The 17310-nt window shown below is 44.9% G+C and overlaps 1 protein-coding gene across 3 annotated transcripts in view; it reads right to left on the reverse strand.

Annotated features, from left to right (window-relative positions):
• Positions 1-1920: 1920 nt before the first annotated feature.
• LOC106602045 (monocarboxylate transporter 6) overlaps positions 1921-17310 on the reverse strand; it is a 20278-nt gene continuing 4888 nt past the window's right edge. For all 3 annotated transcript variants that reach the window (XM_045715788.1, XM_045715789.1, XM_045715787.1), the window contains 4 exons: positions 9425-9565; positions 8633-9248; positions 8199-8455; positions 1921-5451 (listed from right to left, as the gene is read on the reverse strand). In XM_045715788.1, coding sequence (XP_045571744.1) covers positions 5063-5451; positions 8199-8455; positions 8633-9248; positions 9425-9565 — 1403 coding nt within the window. In that variant the 3' untranslated portion in view covers positions 1921-5062. The remainder of the gene's footprint in view (positions 5452-8198; positions 8456-8632; positions 9249-9424; positions 9566-17310) is intronic.

The following is a 17310-nucleotide window of genomic DNA, read 5'->3' on the forward strand; positions in this document are numbered from 1 at the left end:
TGAAATGTTTAACTCTTATCTAAACTGGTCTGATTGGGTATTTACAGGTTACAGGTAATGACATGGGCTGTAGGCTATATAGCGCACAGTCATGTAGAGGCAACGGTTTTAGCTTGGTATGTCAGGGTGGGTTGTTTGGTGAAAAAGGAGGGTGGTCAGTACACAAAATGTTCATTTAGCGATTTTAAATATTTTTTGAAAGTATATATTTTTCAAATTTTTTCTGGCTTAGACGGTGATGTGTTTGGAAATGTGTGTTAGAGGAAGGAAGCTGTGAAAAACTGAAAATAATAAGTTCATTTACTTTTAACCCTCAAGCTTCCAAAATGCTTCACATACACTAATTGTTGTCAACAACAATGACAGAAGGAAGTGAATGGACCGCCATGGTATCCCGTCACTGAAGACTGAACAGGGACTCCATGGTAGCCCCTCACCGAAGACTGAACAGGGCCCTTCATGGTATCCTGTTACCGAAGACTGAACAGGGCCCTTCATGGTATCCTGTCACTGAAGACTGAACAGGGCCCTTCATGGTATCCTGTCACCGAAGACTGAACAGGGCCCTTCATGGTATCCTGTCACTGAAGACTGAGCAGGGCCCTTCATGGTATCCTGTCACCGAAGACTGAACAGGGCCCTTCATGGTATCCTGTCACTGAAGACTGAGCAGGGCCCTTCATGGTATCCTGTCACCGAAGACTGAACAGGGCCCTTCATGGTATCCTGTCACTGAAGACTGAACAGGGCCCTTCATGGTATCCTGTCACTGAAGACTGAACAGGGCCCTTCATGGTATCCTGTCACCGAAGACTGAACAGGGCCCTTCATGGTATCCTGTCACTGAAGACTGAACAGGGCCCTTCATGGTATCCCGTCACCGAAGACTGAACAGGTCCCTTTATGGTATCCTGTCACTGAAGACTGAACAGGGCCCTTCATGGTATCCCGTCACCGAAGACTGAACAGGTCCCTTCATGGTAGCCCGTCACCGAAGACTGAACAGGTCCCTTCATGGTAGCCCGTCACCGAAGACTGAACAGGTCCCTTCATGGTAGCCCGTCACCGAAGACTGCACAGGGCCTCCATATTAGCCCTTCATCGAAGACTGAAGAAGATACTTGACAACATGATTGAGTGGTCAGGGCTTTCACTGTTTGGCCCAGGTTGGGGGAAGGAAACTGTGGAAAATGAAGTTGAATTAGTCTATTTGCTTTCAAACCTCAAGTTACCAACATACTTCACCAACCATCATAGGAGCCTCACACTGAAAGGCCAAAGATGACAATTGATCAGGTAATTGATCTGGTAATTTATCAGATAATTGACCAAGTAATTGGTCAGATAATATATCAGGTAATTGATCATTTATCAGGTAACTTTCAGATAATTGATCAGTTAATTGATCAGGCAGTTGATCAGGTAACTGATCAGATATTTGACTGATCAGGGCTTTCACTGGACACAGTCTTATGTGTTTACCAGAAAATAAAAATAAAAGTAGAAAAACTGGTCAGGTTAAAAAAGACTCAGATAAGACATGACAAGAATATAGGTTGTGAGTGACAGGACACGCTAATGGAGGCACGTCTTATAAAGTGTGTGGCAGAGTTGACAATATCTTAAAAAGTACACCAAATTTGACAAATAGGCTTCATGGGTAATTTTTCAAAACTGTCATTTGGCTGTCATGATGATTATTAAAACAACTGTACATCACACATTCCACAAGGTGGCGATAAAGGTGAGTGTAAAGGTGAGTGGAAGGAAACGAGACAGTAGCAGGAAGTGAATGACATAAGAGCTGTATTAATAAGAACAGTTGTATTAAAGTTGAAGACCTATTCAATCCGATCCGTCCTCAAATTCAGATTATTATACAGTGATAATAAAACAAGACTGACACATGAACACATCAACTTACTTTTATAGAAAATGTTTAATATTCTGTAAACATTCAATATTAAATCTTCAGAAATAAGTTGACTAAAATACAAAATATTTGTATATCCTTTCATACATAAGGCTATTGTTTCATTCTCAGTTATATCAAGGCATCTAAGAAGTCACAGAGGATATTCAAAAAGGTGCAGGAATACATTCATAGCCATACTCAGTGTTGTCACGGTGACAGTGTACAAACAACCATAATCTCCTCCTAAAGCCAAAGAGTTAAAGCACTAAAAAGTTAGGTTGCCCATGTTATTGGCAGTACAATTGCCGCAATTCATGAGTAACACTGCTCTAGCACAGGGTGGTCCAACTCACTTTGCCCTGCGGGCCGCATTCAGTCTTCACCAAGGTCCGGAGTGCCGCACTTAAAATGTGTATATACTGTCTTGGCGTCAAAATTTGCAAAAATTTGCAAAATGTCTATCCATTGGTTTTCGAATTTTTGATGCTCCTTGGCTGTCGAGCTATCATTTTGATGACTGTTATTGCTGGACAGAGTGAAGAGACTATAAATGTAGCTTTCATTATGATGACTAAGCTAGCTAGACAGAGTGAAGAGACTATAAATGTAGCTTTCATTATGATGACTGTTAGCAAGCTGGACAGAGTGAAGAGACTATAAATGTAGCTTTCATTATGATGACTGTTAGCAAGCTGGACAGAGTGAAGAGACTATAAATGTAGCTTTCATTATGATGACTGTTAGCAAGCTGGACAGAGTGAAGAGACTATAAATGTAGCTTTCATTATGATGACTGTTAGCTAGCTGGACAGAGTGAAGAGACTATAAATGTAGCTTTCATTATGATGACTGTTAGCTAGCTGGACAGAGTGAAGAGACTATAAATGTAGCTTTCATTATGATGACTGTTAGCAAGCTGGACAGAGTGAAGAGACTATATTTAGGTCCATTATAATTTCTAAATAGTTATAATTTGGTTTTAATCATTTAAAATGTCGATTGAGATCGTTGTTAGTCAAAAGATTTAACAAATTCAAATATTTATTTGTGTCTACTAGTGGAACGCATGTTATACAGTTCTACTGTAGCGTCTACTAGTGGGCCGTATGTTATACAGTCCTACTGTAGCGTCTACTAGTGGGCCGTATGTTATACAGTTCTACTGTAGCGTCTACTAGTGGGCCGTATGTTATACAGTCCTACTGTAGCGTCTACTAGTGGGCCGTATGTTATACAGTTCTACTGTAGCGTCTACTAGTGGGCCATATGTTATACAGTCCTACTGTAGCGTCTACTAGTGGGCCGTATGTCAGACAGTCCTACTGTAGCGTCTACTAGTGGGCCGTATGTCAGACAGTTATACTGTAGCGTCTACTAGTGGGCCGTACGTTATACAGTTCTACTGTAGCGTCTACTACTGGGCCGTATGTTATACAGTCCTACTGTAGCGTCTACTAGTGGGCCGTATGTCAGACAGTCCTACTGTAGCGTCTACTAGTGGGCCGTATGTCAGACAGTTATACTGTAGCGTCTACTAGTGGGCCGTACGTTATACAGTTCTACTGTAGCGTCTACTACTGGGCCGTATGTTATACAGTCCTACTGTAGCGTCTACTAGTGGGCCGTATGTTATACAGTTCTACTGTAGCGTCTACTAGTGGGCCGTATGTTATACAGTTCTACTGTAGCGTCCACTAGTGGGCCGTATATTATACAGTTCTACTGTAGCGTCTACTAGTGGGCCGTATGTTATACAGTTCTACTGTAGCGTCTACTAGTGGGCCGTATGTTATACAGTCCTACTGTAGCGTCTACTAGTGGGCCGTATGTTATACAGTTCTACTGTAGCGTCTACTAGTGGGCCGTATATTATACAGTTCTACTGTAGCGTCTACTAGTGGGCCGTATGTCAGACAGTCCTACTGTAGCGTCTACTAGTGGGCCGTATGTTATACAGTTCTACTGTAGCGTCTACTAGTGGGCCATATGTTATACAGTCCTACTGTAGCGTCTACTAGTGGGCCGTATGTTATACAGTTCTACTGTAGCGTCTACTAGTGGGCCGTATATTATACAGTTCTACTGTAGCGTCTACTAATGGGCCGTATGTTATACAGTTCTACTGTAGCGTCTACTAGTGGGCCGTATGTTATACAGTTCTACTGTAGTGTCTACTAGTGGGCCGTATATTATACAGTTCTACTGTAGCGTCTACTAGTGGGCCGTATGTCAGACAGTCCTACTCTAGCGTCTACTAGTGGGCCGTATATTATACAGTTCTACTGTAGCGTCTACTAGTGGGCCGTATGTTATACAGTCCTACTGTAGCGTCTACTAGTGGGCCGTATGTTATACAGTTCTACTGTAGCGTCCACTAGTGAGCCGTATATTATACAGTTCTACTGTAGCGTCTACTAGTGGGCCGTATGTTATACAGTTCTACTGTAGCGTCTACTAGTGGGCCGTATGTTATACAGTTCTACTGTAGCGTCTACTAGTGGGCCGTATATTATACAGTTCTACTGTAGCGTCTACTAGTGGGCCGTATGTCAGACAGTCCTACTGTAGCGTCTACTAGTGGGCCGTATGTTATACAGTTCTACTGTAGCGTCTACTAGACTGCTTGGTCAGCTTTTACAGCACTGTCATTCAGGGTCTGAATGAAACAGGGATGTTGTGTCATTCAGCCTCGTGTGTCTGTGATGAAACAGAAGATATTTATTGAAATAAAGATAATAGTGTATACTGTTGAGAGAGAGAGAGAGAGAGAGAGAGAGCGAGAGAGAGAGAGCGCATGTGACAGAGTGTGACTTCCAAATCCAGACAAACTCTGTGTTGTGAATGCCTGGATACGTACGTACACACATAGAATCACAGTGATGATAACTGTAGTGTATGTGTAACCTCCCAGTTCTTCCCTCTGAAGGCAGCAGACAGCAGGCACCACAGAGATCCTATCCTTCATTGATTCATCATAGTGAGGCATTACACAGTGAGCATATGATATACACAGTGATATGCTGCAGCTCCTACAGGCCAAGGCTCGTGGAAGGCTACCTCCTTACTTCATTCTGATTCTAGATGTAATTCTATGGCAGGCAGCTAGACAGTTTGTCTTACTGGGTCACACACGTGCATATTAGTACGTCACACGTTGGTGACACGAACAGTGTCCGCTGCTCTCCCTCCCTGTGTAGAAGGAACATGGCTGTACTGGCAGTCAGGGACTAGGCTGATGGCAGGCTTCCCTCCCTGTGTAGAAGGAACATGGCTGTACTGGCAGTCAGGGACTAGGCTGATGGCAGGCTTCCCTCCCTGTGTAGAAGGAACATGGCTGTACTGGCAGTCAGGGACTAGGCTGATGGCAGGCTTCTGTTGGTACGCAGCAGGAGGACCTGCTCTCTTCTTCTCTTCCCTCTTCTTCTGTCTGTCCAGATAGTAGAACGCTCCGATGAGGAAGAGGCCAGAGGAGGAGACAGTCCCACTGCAGGCATAGAACACATAAGAGTAGTGTCCTGTACTGTCCACCAACATGCCTGGAAGAGAGGGACATGGCAACAGGCACAGCGTTAGAAAAGACTTGGGTAACACTTCATTTGAAGGGTACCGACATTACCATGTCATAACACGTTCATAACCACACAAAACAGTTCATAAGCATTTCCTAGAAGGCTTGTATCAACAACCACATGTGGTGCTATAACAGTGAAAGAACAGCTATATTTAAGCTCGTCAGTGTGTGTCCTAATAACACATTCCTCTGAACTGGATCCTAGTTCAGTACAGCTCTGCCAGGACCCAGTGAGCACAGGGCTAGTCGGCTACTACCAGGCGTTGACATTAGAGTTGCCATGGCGCTGGAAACCAGAGACCACCTTAGGAGTTCAGCAGCGGTACACTAGGCCACGCCCTCTGCCCTGAACACACATGCAAGTACATGCTCGCATGCATAAATTCTCTCTCTCTCTCTCTAGCATATTCAAACACACACACACACACACATTGTGGAAACCAGGGCACATGACCCATTCACATCCCCAGCTAGACATGGGAATCCAGTGGAAAGAACATTCCATTTCCCTGTGTGACAAAACTCATAGCTTCCCCAGTCCTCATATAACATAACAGGTTTATACTGGGCATAACTCATAGCCTCCCCAGTCCTCATATAACATGTTTATACTGGGCATAACTCATACCCTCCCCAGTCCTCATATAACATGTTTATACTGGGCATAACTCATACCCTCCCCAGTCCTCATATAACATGTTTATACTGGGCATAACTCATACCCTCCCCAGTCCTCATATAACATAACATGTTTATACTGGGCATAACTCATACCCTCCCCAGTCCTCATATAACATGTTTATACTGGCCATAACTCATACCCTCCCCAGTCCTCATATAACAGGTTTATACTGGGCATAACTCATACCCTCCCCAGTCCTCATATAACAGGTTTATACTGGCCATAACTCATACCCTCCCCAGTCCTCATATAACAGGTTTGTACTGGGCATAACTCATACCCTCCCCAGTCCTCATATAACATGTTTATACTGGGCATAACTCATACCCTCCCCAGTCCTCATATAACATAACAGGTTTATACTGGGCATAACTCATACCCTCCCCAGTCCTCATATAACAGGTTTATACTGGGCATAACTCATACCCTCCCCAGTCCTCATATAACAGGTTTATACTGGGCATAACTCATACCCTCCCCAGTCCTCATATAACATGTTTATACTGGGCATAACTCATACCCTCCCCAGTCCTCATATAACAGGTTTATACTGGGCATAACGCATACCCTCCCCAGTCCTCATATAACATGTTTATACTGGGCATAACTCATACCCTCCCAGTCCTCATATAACAGGTTTATACTGGGCATAACGCATACCCTCCCAGTCCTCATATAACAGGTTTGTACTGGGCATAACTCATACCCTCCCCAGTCCTCACATACAGGTTTATCCTGGGCATAACTCATACCCTCCCCAGTCCTCACATACAGGTTTATCCTGGGCATAACTCATACCCTCCCCAGTCCTCACATAACATAACAGGTTTATACTGGGCATAACTCACAGCCTCCCCAGTCCTCATATAACATAACAGGTTTATACTGGGCATAACTCATACCCTCCCCAGTCCTCACATAACATAACAGGTTTATATTGGGCATAACTCATAGCCTCCCCAGTCCTCATATAACATGACAGGTTTATACTGGGCATAACTCATAGCCTCCCCAGTAGAGGTCGACCGATTATGATTTTCACTGCCGATACCGATACCGATTATTGGAGGGTCAAACCCCGTGCTACCGATTAATCGGCCGATTATTATTATGCTTTTTTTATGTATATTTTTATATATATATATATATATATATACACACACACACACACACACACACACACAGCTCTGAAGTGACAACGATACTGAAGAGTCTGCTTAGGAGACAAATACTCTCAACTGTTTGAATAATAAAAATAGAGTTTAAGTTACCTGTGATGAATGCTGAAAACAAAAACTGTAATTTCTATATGCAGGAAATCCTATTTTAATAATGGGCATGGTAAGAATTGACTACCAAAGTGCGAGTCACAATTCCCATGACACCTAGCAAAATCTGAAAAGCGGTTCCTTCATTTATTCCATAGGATATTTTTAGATTAACTTAAAATAAGGTCTGTGTTTGGTTTAGGCTTACACCACCTTGCCAATTTTATAACTGTGTAGATATCCATAGGATATAACTCTGATCAATATAAGCGAAGAACATTTGTTTTGTAGAGTGGATTTATGAAAATATGTTGACAAACGTTACCTAGTGAGATTTACACGGGTATCAAAACGCCGAGGTGGTTTAAGCACAAAACACAGACCTTATTTGAAGTAGATCAAGACATTCTCTATGGAAGACATGAACGGTAAAATAACGAAGGAACCCCTTTCAAGTTCAGCCGCAAGTTATTACAGGAATTATGACGCGTCGACTATTTCTCTCTAAACCATATACCTTTGACTATTACAAGCCTGCTGCTGCCTACCACCACTCAGTCAGACTGCTCTATCAAATATCAAATCATAGACTTAATTATAATATAATAAACCTTAACCCCTCCTCCCCACTCCCCAGATAGCATATTACCATGTCATAAGCCATGTAAAAAGAAAATTAGCTGTAAAACTGAAAATGTTTATCTTTGTCCCATGGGAAAATGTGTAGTAGTACAATCGTGACAGGCGCAATACACACAGTACCTGCGAGCGGCGGTCCAATCAGCAGTGTTCCACTCTCTAACATACTGATGAGACCCAGGGCAGAGGGGAACCGGCTCATCTCCACCGTTTCCATCAGCACCGTGAAGAGCAGAGAGCCAATCACAGACATGGACAGACCAAAGATGACCACGTAGATCAGGAGCACGGGGAAGGTGGCAGCCGCACCACAGATACTGTTACTCAGCCCGTTGACCAGGAGGGCTACCGCAAACACATACACAAAACAGCCACTGCCCCTGAGAGGAGAAGGAAGAGAAGAGGAGGAGAAGGAAGAGAAGACCAATTTATTATCCATTTTCATTTTCAGATCACATAATTTTTTATTAAATGTTTTCTTGCTTTGGATTCGAACCAGCAACCCTCCGGTCCAGTTGCTGACCCACTCCTAACCTCTAACATCCAGGCTACAGTACCTGAAGCGCGGCAGGCCGAAGAAGACAGCCGCCACGGGTCTCACAGCAATGTTAACTAGGCCCAGTATGGCCATCAGTAACGCGGCTCGGTCCTGTTCCATACCATTGGCTGTAGCATAGGGCACCAGGTAGACCAGGGGAACTACAAACCCCAACATCATCCACGTCACTCCCAGGGCATAGGCACGGTAACGAGGGTTACTGACCAACAGATCAAAGGCCATGTGTCTCCGTAGGAACACGACAAGGTCACTGAGCGCTGTCCTAAGTCTTGCCTTAAGTCCCTCCTTCTCCTGTTTGAGAGGACCTTTGATTGGTTGCTTGCTGAGCCCCTGGGCAGCCTTGTTAGTGAGTGTCCTCTGGGCTCCACTGTGTTTGGCCCCCAGGGGCCTCATGACAGCCCCACACACGCAGCAGTTCAACAGCAGCCCTCCCAGGACCAGGAAGCTGCCTCTCCAGCCAAACTGGCCCAGCAGGAAGTTGGCCAGCAGGGGTAAGGTGCTGAGGCCCAGGGCCGTGCCGGTGGACGACAGGGCATTGGCAAACGCCCGCCGCCTCAAAAAGTAGTGGCCCATCATGGTCACAGAGGGCTGGAAGGACAGGCAGAACCCCAACCCTGTATGTGGAGGAGAGAGGAACTGATGAGGATGACACATAATGCCCCATAGAAAGAAGGAGAGACGGTTTATAGTGTGTGTGTGTGTGTGTGTGTGTGTGTGTGTGTGTGTGTGTGTGTGTGTGTGTGTGTGTGTGTGTGTGTGTGTGTGTGTGTGTGTGTGCGCGCCCTCTGACCTGCGATGATGCTGGTGATGTAGAGTTCTGTGATGGTTCTGGCCAGGGCGCTGACCACCATGCCTAGTCCACTCAGAACCCCTCCCACCATCACCGTTACCCGGCAACCAAAGCGTTCCACGAGCACGCTGCATAGTGGACCTGGAGAGACAGGAAAACAATGTTCAATCACAATACACACACACACACACACACCACACCACACACACCTGGAGAGACAGGAAAACAACGTTCAATCACAATACACACACACACACACACACACCACACACACCTTGAGAGACATGAAAACAATGTTCAATCACAATACACACACAAACACACACCACACTACACACACACCACACCTGGAGAGACAGGAAAACAATGTTCAATCAAAATACACACACACACACCAAAAACATACAATGGACTTACTAGCATATCAGATCACCCTAATTAGCATCATCATTGCATTATCACTGAACATGGAACAATAGTCTGCAAAAAGAGGACAGGACGCTGTTCGTTTCCACTAAAACACAGCTGCTGAAACCCACTCTGTAACGTCGTTCAGCAGACACTTCCTCCCAATGCTGGGAACGTCTGGTGGACCAAAGCTTCAAACTAAAAAACTACAAATCAGTTCACTCCCCAGTCGGCCAGACTTGTTAGTTGGTGTTACAGGCTTATGTATATGTGCTAACCACAATTAGCCTGGGAAAAGGTCACGAGGTTACCCAGACTGTGACAGGTGGCTATGTGTACAGGCTCTTACAATAATGTGGTCAGAAACACATGATCTGAATGACCATCTTCCAGCTCTTCAATCCAACTCTCCAAGACAGACCAAAGCTTACAGGAGTACCTATCAGGCTAATTGATTCAAACGAACATGAGATTCAGAGTACTGAGAACTGAGAACTCTTGGTACTGTCTTTGATGTGGGAATAATGAGTCCATTCTTTGTGCCGTCTCATCTGTGCTCTTGTGTCATGATAATGTCTGCTCCAGTCTTGTGGTCCAGTCTGGTCTCTGTCATGATAATGTCTGCTCCAGTCTTGTGGTCCAGTCTGGTCTCTGTCATGATAATGTCTGCTCCAGTCTTGTGGTCCAGTCTGGTCTCTGTCATGATAATGTCTGCTCCAGTCATGTGGTCTAGTCTGGTCTGTCATGATAATGTCTGCTCCAGTCATGTGGTCTAGTCTGGTCTGTCATGATAATGTCTGCTCCAGTCTTGTGGTCCAGTCTGGTCTCTGTCATGATAATGTCTGCTCCAGTCATGTGGTCTAGTCTGGTCTGTCATGATAATGTCTGCTCCAGTCATGTGGTCTAGTCTGGTCTCTGTCATGATAATGTCTGCTCCAGTCATGTGGTCTAGTCTGGTCTCTGTCATGATAATGTCTGCTCCAGTCATGTGGTCCAGTCTGGTCTCTGTCATGATAATGTCTGCTCCAGTCTTGTGGTCCAGTTTGGTCTCTGTCATGATAATGTCTGCTCCAGTCTTGTGGTCCAGTTTGGTCTCTGTCATGATAATGTCTGCTCCAGTCTTGTGGTCCAGTCTGGTCTCTGTCATGATAATGTCTGCTCCAGTCTTGTGGTCTAGTCTGGTCTCTGTCATGATAATGTCTGCTCCAGTCATGTGGTCCAGTCTGGTCTCTGTCATGATAATGTCTGCTCCAGTCATGTGGTCTAGTCTGGTCTCTGTCATGATAATGTCTGCTCCAGTCATGTGGTCTAGTCTGGTCTCTGTCATGATAATGTCTGCTCCAGTCATGTGGTCTAGTCTGGTCTCTAAGAATGTTCCTTAGTCCTGGGTGAACCCTATCCCTCCCTCCCTCCAGCTCTTTCTTAGTCTCCCTAGGCAGACTGGTTGCCTCCCACATGAACAGTGTTCTGACATACGCTTTGGCCCTAGGTCTGGGACTTCCGAGACTATTTCTGAAACTATCCCTCAATCCATCCTCCATCTTACTTATAATCCAAGATGGCGTAGCTGTCAGACGTCTTTGTCCTTTGTCTTGTCGTGTCCGATGTATATATATATATTTACATATTTTCTTCGCATATCTTTTTATATATTTTTCTCTAAAAACTCAACCTCAAAACACTCTCTTGCCTCACCAATTTAAAAAAAAATGTATTATTTACGTCAAATCTGAAATCCACAACAGAAGCTAGCCAGAGGTTAGCCAGAGGCTGGCCAGTTCACTGGCTAATGTTGGAGTTCAGCTAGCCACGGTTGGCGGTCATCAGCTATCCCTTAGCTCGAAAAGCTATCGGCAGTTTTGTACAGCGCGACTCAGACCAGAGCATACCGGACCTATTTTCTCTCCATATCCCCGGATTTCTACCGCAGGCTCTGGACATTTACACCTGGATCTTGCAGCTAGCTAGCTGCTACCCGAGTGACTATTGGCTAACGTCGGTCCCGGAGCTAACATCAATTATTCCGGAGCTAGCCAGCTGAAGAGTATCATCAGCCACTCCTGGGCTACTATCACCTATCCGGACCCGTTTTAATGCCGATGCAGAGCCCCATCGGGCCTTCACGACTGGACTACCAACGTTATCTGCCCGAGGGAGTTATCCAACTGGCCCCTCCGTCGCCACGTAACCTGAACACCCATCTGCGGCCCGCTAATCGTTAGCTGTCTTATCGGCTGCTATCTGAATAGGTCTATCGGACAATTTTTTTGGCCCACTATAACTATAACTATTTTGCCAATTGGACTGGTCCCCCCACCACATGGAACCCCACTAATCTACAGACGGAAACGTACGAGGTGGCTAAAAACAGAGCTCCCTCCATTTTCTGCCAGCTTTCTACTTATGGCCCGGCTAGCTGTCTGAATCCCACGGGACCCTTATGATCACTCGGCTAAGCATGCCTCTACTTAATGTCAATATGCCTTGTCCATTGCTGTTCTGGTTAGTGTTTATTGGCTTATTTCACTGTAGATCCTCTAGCCCTGCTCATTATACCTTATCCAACCTTTCAGTTCCAGCACCCACACATGCTATGACATCTTCTGGTTTCAATGATGTTTCTAGAGACAATATCTCTCTCATCATCACTCAATGCCTAGGTTTACCTCCACTGTACTCACATCCTACCATACCTTCGTCTGTACATTATACCTTGAAGCTATTTTATCGTCCCCAGAAACCTGCTCCTTTTACTCTCTATTCTGGGCGTCATAGACGACCAATTCTCATAGCTTTTAGCCGTACCCTTATCCTACTCCTCCTCTGTTCCTCTGGTGATGTAGAGGTGGAGCTAGGCACTGCAGGGCCTGGATTCACTATTCACTATTCCCCAGGCGCTCTCTTTTGATGACTTCTGTAACCGTAATAGCCTTGGTTTCATGCATGTTAACATTAGAAGCCTTCTCCCTAAGTTTGTTTTATTCACTGCTTTAGCACACTCTGCCAACCCGGATGTCCTAGCCGTGTCTGAATCCTGGCTTAGGAAGTCCACCAAAAACTCTGAAATCTTCATCCCTAACTACAACATATTCAGACAAGATAGAACGGCCAAAGGGGGCGGTGTTGCAATCTACTACAGGGATAGCCTGCAGAGTTCTGTTCTACTATCCAGGTCTGTACCCAAACAATTTGAATTTCTGCTTTTAAAAATCCCTCTCTCTAAAAACAAGTCTCTCACCGTTGCCGCCTGCTATAGACCACCCTCTGCCCCCAGCTGTGCTCTGGACACCATATGTGAACTGATTGCCTCCCATCTATCTTCAGAGCTCGTGCTGCTAGGTGACCTAAACTGGGACATGCTTAACACCCCAGCCATCCTACAATCTAAGCTTGATGCCCTCAATCTCACACAAATTATCAATGAACCTACCAGGTACCACCTCAAAGCCTTAAAAACAGGCACCCTCATAGATACCATCCTAACCAATTTGCCCTCTAAATACACCTCTGCTGTTTTCAACCAAGATCTCAGCGATCACTGCCTCATTGCCTGCATCCGTAATGGGTCTGCGGTCAAATGACCTCCACTCATCACTGTCAAACGCTCCCTGAAACATTTCAGCGAGCAAGCCTTTCTAATCGACCTGGCCCGGGTATCCTGGATGGATATTGACCTCATCCCGTCAGTAGAGGATGCCTGGTTATTTTTTTTTAAATGCCTTCCTCACCATCTTAAATAAGCATGCCCCATTCAAGAAATTTAGAACCAGGAACAGATATAGCCCTTGGTTCTCTCCAGACCTGACTGCCCTTAACCAACACAAAAACATCCTGTGGCGTTCTGTATTAGCATCGAACAAACCCCGTGATATGCAACTTTTCAGGGAAGTTAGAAACCAATATACACAGGCAGTTACAAAAGCCAAGGCTAGCTTTTTCAAGCAGAAATTTGCTTCCTGCAACACAAACTCAAAAAAGTTCTGGGACACTGTAAAGTCCATGGAGAATAAGAACACCTCCTCCCAGCTGCCCACTGCATTGAGGATAGGAAACTCTGTCACCTCTAATAAATCCACTATAATTGAGAATTTCAATAAGCATTTTTCTACGGCTGGCCATGCTTTCCACCTGGCTACCCCTACCGCGGTCAACAGCACTGCACCCCCCACAGCTACTCGCCCAAGCCTTTCTCATTTCTCCTTCTCCCAAATCCAGTCAGCTGATGTTCTGAAAGAGCGGCAAAATCTGGACCCCAACAAATCAGCCAGGCTAGACAATCTGGACCCTTTCTTTCTAAAATTATCTGCCGAAATTGTTGCAACCCCTATTACTAGCCTGTTCAACCTCTCTTTCGTGTCATCTGAGATTCCAAAAGGTTGGAAAGCAGCTGCTGTCATCCCCCTCTTCAAAGGAGGAGACACTCTTGACCCAAACTGCTACAGACCTATATCTATCCTACCCTGCCTTTCTAAGGTCTTCGAAAGCCAAGTCAACAAACAGATTACCGACCATTTCGAATCGCACCTTCTCCGTTATGCAATCTGGTTTCAGAGCTGGTCATGGGTGCACCTCAGCCACGCTCAAGGTCCTAAACGATATCGTAACCGCCATCGATAAGAAACAATACTGTGCTGCCGTATTCATTGACCTGCCCAAGGCTTTCGACTCTGTCAATCACCACATCCTCATCGGCAGACTCAATAGCCTTGGTTTCTCAAATGATTGCCTCGCCTGTTTCACCAACTACTTCTCTGATAGAGTTCAATGTGTCAAATAGGATGGCCTGTTGTCCGGGCCTCTGGTAGTCTCTATGGTGGTGCCACAGGGTTCAATTCTTGGGCCAACTCTTTTCTCTGTATACATCAATGATGTCGCTCTTGCTGGTGAGTCTGATCCACCTCCATCACTACTCTGGACGGTTCTTACTTAGAATATGTGGACAACCTCAAATACCTAGGTGTCTGGTTAGACTGTAAGCTGTCCTTCCAGACTCACATCAAACATCTCCAATCCAAAGTTAAATCTAGAATTGGCTTCCTATTTCGCAACAAAGCATCCTTCACTCATGTCAATTTACTGTACTTGGGAACTGTTCAATTTCTGTGAACCCAACTTTTAATCTCCATTGTGTAGAATGGCCGCTTAAAATATGTAAAACTGCCTAGGTAAAGAATTGTGAAATTTCCATCACTACTTTTAGCGATGTCATTTACAAAATAGTCCCTAATACCCTACTCGATAATCTGGATGCAGTCGATCACAGTGCCATCCGTTTTGTCACCAAAGCCCCATATACTACCCACCACTGCGACCTGTACGCTCTCGTTGGCTGGCCCTTGCTTCATACTCGTCGCCAAACCCACTGGCTCCAGGTCATCTACAAGACCCTGCTAGGTAAAGTCCCCCCTTATCTCAGCTCACTGGTCACCATAGCAGCACCCACCTGTACCACGCGCTCCAGCAGGTATATCTCTCTGGTCACCCCCAAAGCCAATTCCTCCTTTGGCCGTCTCTCCTTCCAGTTCTCTGCTGCCAATGACTGGAACGAACTTCAAAAATCCCTGAAACTGGAAGCACTTATCTTCCTCACTAGCTTTAAGTACCAGCTGTCAGAGCATGCCACAGATCACTGCACCTGTACATAGCCCATCTATAATTTAGTCCAAACAACTACCTCTTCCCCTACTGTATTTATTTTATTTATTTTGCTCCTTTGCACCCTATTATTTCGATTTCTACGTTGCACTTTCTTCCACTACAAATCTACCATTCCAGTGTTTTACTTGCAATATTGTATTTACTTTGCCACCATGGCCTTTTTTGCCTTTACCTCTCTTATCTCACCTCATTTGCTCACATTGTATATAGACTTAATTTTCTACTGTATTATTGACTGTATGTTTGTTTTACTCCATGTGTAACTCTGTGTTGTTGTATGAGTCTAACTGCTTTGCTTTATCTTGGCCAGGTCGCAATTGTAAATGAGAACTTGTTCTCAACTTGCCTACCTGGTTAAATAAAGGTTAAATAAAAAAAAAAAAAAAAAATCTATTTCTCCCTCCATACCCCCTCCGTCTCTCCCCCTGTCCCTCCTTCCATCTCTCCCTCCATCCACACTCCATCTCTCCCTCTGTCGCTACAACCATCCCTCCCTTTCATCTCTCCCTCCGTCTCCTCCAGATTAATTTGGTTAAAACCAACCCTGTCCACTGGAAAATCATTGCAGCCTTGAATATCATAATATCTTGGTCCAACTGAAAAAAATCCCCAGTTTGACACACAAGCACTACAGTCATTTTCCCAATATGACACATGATGCTGGTTCTCATCAGTTGATGACTAAAAGCACTGCTAGCCTTGAACACATACTTACATTTGAGTCATTTAGCAGACGCTCTTATCCAGAGCAACTTACAGTGGTGAGAGCATACATTTCCATACTGGTTCCACGTAGGAATCAAACCAACAACCCTGGCGTTGCAAGCACCATGCTCTACCAACTGAGCCACACCAGACCACACCACACACATATTTGACCTTTGACAACTAGAAATGAAGAACGCTGACATTACGCAACAATAATTACATGAATTCAGAATTTACAGTCATGACATTGGATCAACTGGAGGTCTCATATCGATGGATCAACTGGAGGTCTAATATTGATGGATCAACTGGAGGTCTAATATCGATGGATCAACTGGCGGTCTAATATCGATGGATCAACTGGCGGTCTAATATCGATGGATCAACTGGCGGTCTAATATCGATGGATCAACTGGAGGTCTAATATCGATGGATCAACTGGAGGTCTAATATCGATGGATCAACTGGAGGTCTAATATCGATGCATCAACTGGAAGTCTAATATCGATGGATCAACTGGAGGTTTAATATCGATGGATCAACTGGAGGTTTAATATCGATGGATCAACTGGAGGTTTAATATCGATGGATCAACTGGAGGTTTTATATCGATGGATCAACTGGAGGTTTAATATCGATGGGTCAACTGGAGGTTTTATATCGATGGATCAACTGGAGGTTTTATATCGATGGATCAACTGGAGGTCTAATATCGATGGATCAACTGGAGATTTACACTATCATATTACTTCAGTGAATCACCATTTAATGTTCCTCTTGGCTTTAGTCCTCCTCAGCAGGAAGAGAAAGAGGAGGAACAGGAGGGAGAGTCAGGGTGATAGAAAGAGGAGGAATGAGAGGGAGGGTCAGGGTGATAGAAAGAGGAGGAATTAGTGGGAGGGAGGGTCAGGGTGATTGAAAGAGGAGGAATGAGAGAGAGGGAGGGAGGGTCAGGGTGATAGAAAGAGGAGGAATTAGAGGGAGGGAGGGTCAGGGTGATAGAAAGAGGAGGAATTAGAGGGAGGGGGGGTCAGGGTGATAGAAAGAAGAGGAATTAGAGAGAGGGAGGGTCAGGGTGATAGAAAGAGGAGGAATTAGAGGGAGGGAGGGTC

This window comes from Salmo salar, chromosome ssa03 (assembly GCF_905237065.1).
Source record: "Salmo salar chromosome ssa03, Ssal_v3.1, whole genome shotgun sequence".
In the NCBI taxonomy this organism is placed as follows: domain Eukaryota; kingdom Metazoa; phylum Chordata; class Actinopteri; order Salmoniformes; family Salmonidae; genus Salmo; species Salmo salar.